The following is a 4683-nucleotide window of genomic DNA, read 5'->3' as shown; positions in this document are numbered from 1 at the left end:
ACAACCGATAAAATACAGCTAACTGAAAGAGATCATACACATAAATTTTGATTGCTATAGAATTCATGAAGATGAAGGGAAAAAAGCTTAACTCTAGGAAAAAAACACATCTCATTTTTAATATAAATATTTGGCTATAGGGCCCTCTTCTTTAAAATCATCTCTAAATCCCAGAGAGAAAAGCATATCAAGTATTTTCTCTTTTGATACATGAAAAGAAAACAAGAGGTGTACCATGATCAGCAATGAAGAGAATCACAAATAGACACAAAGTAATCAAGAAATGAAATGCCAGCCTTCACTGTCACAATTGGAGGGTCATCGACTGAAAAATAACATGATGAAAGCATCCCAACATAAAACTAAGATAATGACACTAACAAGAAAGAGCTCTAATGCATCACTTTCTCATTCAATAGAAGTCTCTAGTCTCCCCTTTCATCTTTCCCAGCAGGATAAATCACCTAAAAAAACTGAATCTACATTCCAGGATCAGACAAAGATGCAACCAGTAGATTTAATAAAGGGGAGGAAAAGCAAATTGATACAGATATAAACATAAGCAGTTTTTCCCTTTTTTCTTCCTCTACTCTCCTCTGCTTTCATGGTTACCACCTTGGGGTGTTATTATATTTGTGTTTTAGTTTAAGCTGCTACAAATCCTTTTTGAATGTTGAAGATATATAAATATGTAAATAAAGTTCTAAGAGTATTTGTCCTGACCATATATCAGTACCCCCAACTCCGTGCCATGACAAAACATCATATCCCCATGCAGAAGCACCATCCGCACTAAAAATACAAACCCCAGGATAAGAGAGGGATATGTGTTGAAAGCAAGAAGCCAGCTCCAGGTTAACCATAATTTGGGACATTTGGCTATTTGAAAAAGAACCCAGTGTCTACTTGATTTGAAAATGCCTTCAAAAAGCATTAAATTCATTTCATGTAGTATTTCAATCTGAAATACTATTCTTAATTATGGCAACTACTAATACAAGGGCTTAGGATATTGTTGCAACCTTTTGTAACCATGTCAAGTGTTTAGATGGTGTCAAGTGAATCTTCAATAACCTTCACTATAACAAATCTTAACTCTCCTACTAAATTATAAAATAATCTTCACCTAAAAACACTCTATGCTACACTTTTACAGCAGTATTGTCTGTGGATTACATTCATGTAACTAACCTAAGAAACAGCTTGTAAAAGCTATAGGAATGCCAAAGTTCTAAAAAATAATAATAACAAATATAAAATACCCTAGGTCTTAGGACTTATTTGCTATAGCAGTAAAGCAAGAAAAAACAATACATGTCATTATTACCTATTCTTTGGTAGATAAGACCATCACAAAAAAAGAGCTTAACCTTCCTTATGTACCAATATGGAAGCAGATGCTCTTTAAATTATCTAGACATTAATATAAAATATATTGGTTACAGATAAGTAAATGAGACTAAACTATGTTCTTAAGAGGGAAATGACTATGTGAATCCTATTAACAGTAAGAACAAGATCAACCTAATCAGGTCAAAGGTCAAAGGGCTACTTAGAAACTGTAAATCAGAGTAGCCAGAATCCCACAATTTAACACTCAATCTGTGATCCACAGTATTAAGGCTATATAAAGAGTTATTTTTTTAAAAAAATAGTCCATTCCCATCACTTTTGGAGAGAAGATAAATGAGAATTCAGCCAAACCTTTACAGGACTAAATTAAACCAAGCTTACTGAACCACAACCAATAACAAGTTAAAAACACAGGTGCCTTCGACATCCCTGATAAGCTCCATTTCTCACACAACGCAACCAAGCCGACGGCATGAAGGACATAGTTTTATAATATTTTAAGCAAAGGAAACTGCAGAAGGTAAAAGAAACTCTAAAGTAATCTGTTTCTTTGAGTATTAAGCTGATTATACAGCACTCATTCCTTTCACGCTGCAAATTTGAAAGTTTTACATCAGTTAAAAATGCTCATGCAGCTCACAATTTCAAAACAATTCTTTGCAAATATCCAACATATTTGGCCCAAGGTATGAGGAAATCATGTTCTATCAACATTATATTCTTACCTTACAAACTGTATCCACATCCCAAGGTATTATCGTCCTCAGATCAATGACTTCACAAGACACTCCAAGCTTTTCTTTTGCCATGGAAGCCACCTCCCGGATCACATGAACCTGAAATGAGGAGAAAAATACATAGAGAATGACTACAAAGATTCCAGCCTGAAAAAACTAGTTGAATTCCGACGTCACTAATAGAGATAGTGTTTAACGTTAGAGGAATTGATCTGCATGGAGATCATAAATTTGTTTTAGATGTGTTGAACTCCATATTCTGCCAAAATAATCAACTATACAGATGTTTAGAAAATAGTTGGAAAGAGTTTCTTAGAGACAGGGAGAGAAAGTGCTAGAGATACTGATTACAAAGATAGCATACAGAGGTAAATAAAACAACAACAGAGAGAGCTTCTAGGGGAAACATGCAGAGAAAGAAGCAAAGGGCAAAAGTCATGGAATCCAGTAGATCACCAACATTTAAGGGGAAAATGGAGGAAGAGGAGCTCACTTTAAAAAAAAAAAAAAAACAGTTAAAGAGATAGAAAGAAAACCAGGAAAGAGTGTATCCCAGAAGTTAAAGAAGAAAAGATTTCATAGAAATAGTAGCTAATATCAAATACCATAGCATTATGGGATAAGGGCTGGATGTAACAATTAGAAGATTAGTGATATTAACAAAAACAGTTTTAATAAATCAATGGGAACAGAACTTATAGGTACAAGAAAATAAGGAAATTAAGGAATTAAATGTAGACAGCAGAAAAAAGTTGTTTAAATGCAGTGATGAAAGGAGGGAGAAGTAATGGTATTCAGGAGAAAGATATTCTTTAGATAGTAAAGAGATACATACTTTTTTAATAAAAACAATCTATTTAATGGAATAGAAAACTGAAAATACAAGAGAGAGAGAGAGAGGGACTAGCTAATGGATCACAGTCCTGGAGAAGGTAAAATGGCACATAACTTCAACTGGAGAGACAGCTACCAAAACCAGACACCTCTTCCTCACAGACAAAGAGAAGAAGGAAAAGATTAGCAGCAGAAGTGGTAGGTGTGAAGGAAGAGCAAGTTATGCGAGTTAGTATCTAATACACTCTAACCGCCCCATTAAAAAGAGTAACAAGGTCACATACTAAGGGTGACAGAGATGTGCATTTAAAAATGGACTCAAGGAAAGCCAAAAAGGTTCACTACAACCACCATGGGCACTGTCAATGGGATGTGACCCACCACGCAACACTGTTAACCCACTGCAGGTAGGAACCATGAGGACTATAGCTCCCCAAGCCAAAAAATCAAGTGGAGAAGAGAATAAGAGCTTGTGAGATTGCAAATGATTTTTGGTTATTTTCTTTGCACTATGCTGCCCTAAATTTTCTGAAATAAGCAAGTATTTACTTTATACATAAAAAGAAAAAAATCTCCATTTCTTTAAAAGGAAAGATAAAAGTGTAAGAGATAGAAGTCTACAGCTAGAGAAAAAGAGTCCTGAAGTTGAAGATAGAGCATGTGACAACAAGACCTGGGGAAAGCTGAAGTGCATCAGTAGAGAGGGTCACTGGAAAAGAGAAAGGTACAGAATTCTAAGGCTGGACCATGGGATGGGTCCATATGGCCAGCAAAGTAATCATGAGAAAAGATAGGAAATGGGATGAAAAAGAAAATTGTAAGTCAAGTGCAGCAAAACTAACAAGGATATATAACATGTGCTTCAAAACACAAGTGTTTTCAATGAATACATTTATGTTTTATAACATTTTTGATGACTTCACCGTATGCTTACATATTTTAATATGACTGAATGGGTACCTCACCGTCACTCAGAAATCAGTACCACACACTTCTAATTATAAGATGAGTAAAGTTCTAGGGACCTAATATACAGTATGTTGACTATAGCTAATGATATCATATTGTTTACTTTAAATTTGCTAAGAGAGTAGATCTTAAGGGTCCTCACCATGCACATGCATGCACATACACACACACACACACACACACACACACACACACACACGAAATGATAACTGTGTGGTGATGGATGTGTTAATTACATTGTAGTGATCATTTGATTACACATATATCAAATTATGTTGTATGCTTTGAACAAATATAATTTTTATTTGTCAATTACATCCCAAAGAAGTTGGAAAGAAAAAAGATCAGCATCAGTACCACCAAGCAGACTTAATTTGAGATATAAGGAAACATCGTTTTCGATTCTTCATGTATCAGGATTATAAATGGGAGTTTCCAAGATAACATGGGCTTTAATAGTTGGAATCAATGCTACTGACCTGAGTGCCCCAGGCAACCAGGGTAACATCACTCCCTTCCTGTATGACTTCAGCCTGGGACAGGGGGATGTTGTAAGGTTCTATTGGAACCTGTTCCACTAAATATATAACAGGAAAAAAAAAATAAGAGGTTAATTATTTTTTCTCATGTGACATTTGTGCATAAAAGAATGTAAGGACCTCATTGTGGCCAAGCTTTATTTCAGTTATTTTTCCCCAAATTCCATAAGTTATTTAAAACAGAAATGGCATTTATCACATGGCTCCATGACATTACTACACAGATAAACAAGTTTATTATCAGCTATCCT

General features: G+C 35.0%; 1 protein-coding gene across 1 annotated transcript in view; it reads right to left on the bottom strand.

Annotated features, from left to right (window-relative positions):
* Positions 1–1263: 1263 nt before the first annotated feature.
* BCKDHB (branched chain keto acid dehydrogenase E1, beta polypeptide) overlaps positions 1264–4683 on the bottom strand; it is an 88638-nt gene continuing 85218 nt past the window's right edge. Inside the window, exons 7-9 of the mRNA XM_012646049.1 lie at positions 4373–4470; positions 2079–2189; positions 1264–1284 (exon numbers count right to left, since the gene is read on the bottom strand). Coding sequence (XP_012501503.1) covers positions 1264–1284; positions 2079–2189; positions 4373–4470 — 230 coding nt within the window. The remainder of the gene's footprint in view (positions 1285–2078; positions 2190–4372; positions 4471–4683) is intronic.

Source organism: Propithecus coquereli, unplaced genomic scaffold (genome assembly GCF_000956105.1).
Source record: "Propithecus coquereli isolate 6110/MARCELLA unplaced genomic scaffold, Pcoq_1.0 Scaffold24, whole genome shotgun sequence".
NCBI classification, from domain to species: Eukaryota; Metazoa; Chordata; class Mammalia; order Primates; family Indriidae; genus Propithecus; species Propithecus coquereli.
Note: the sequence above shows the minus strand (reverse complement) of the source record. Positions and strands in the feature narration are given on the sequence as shown.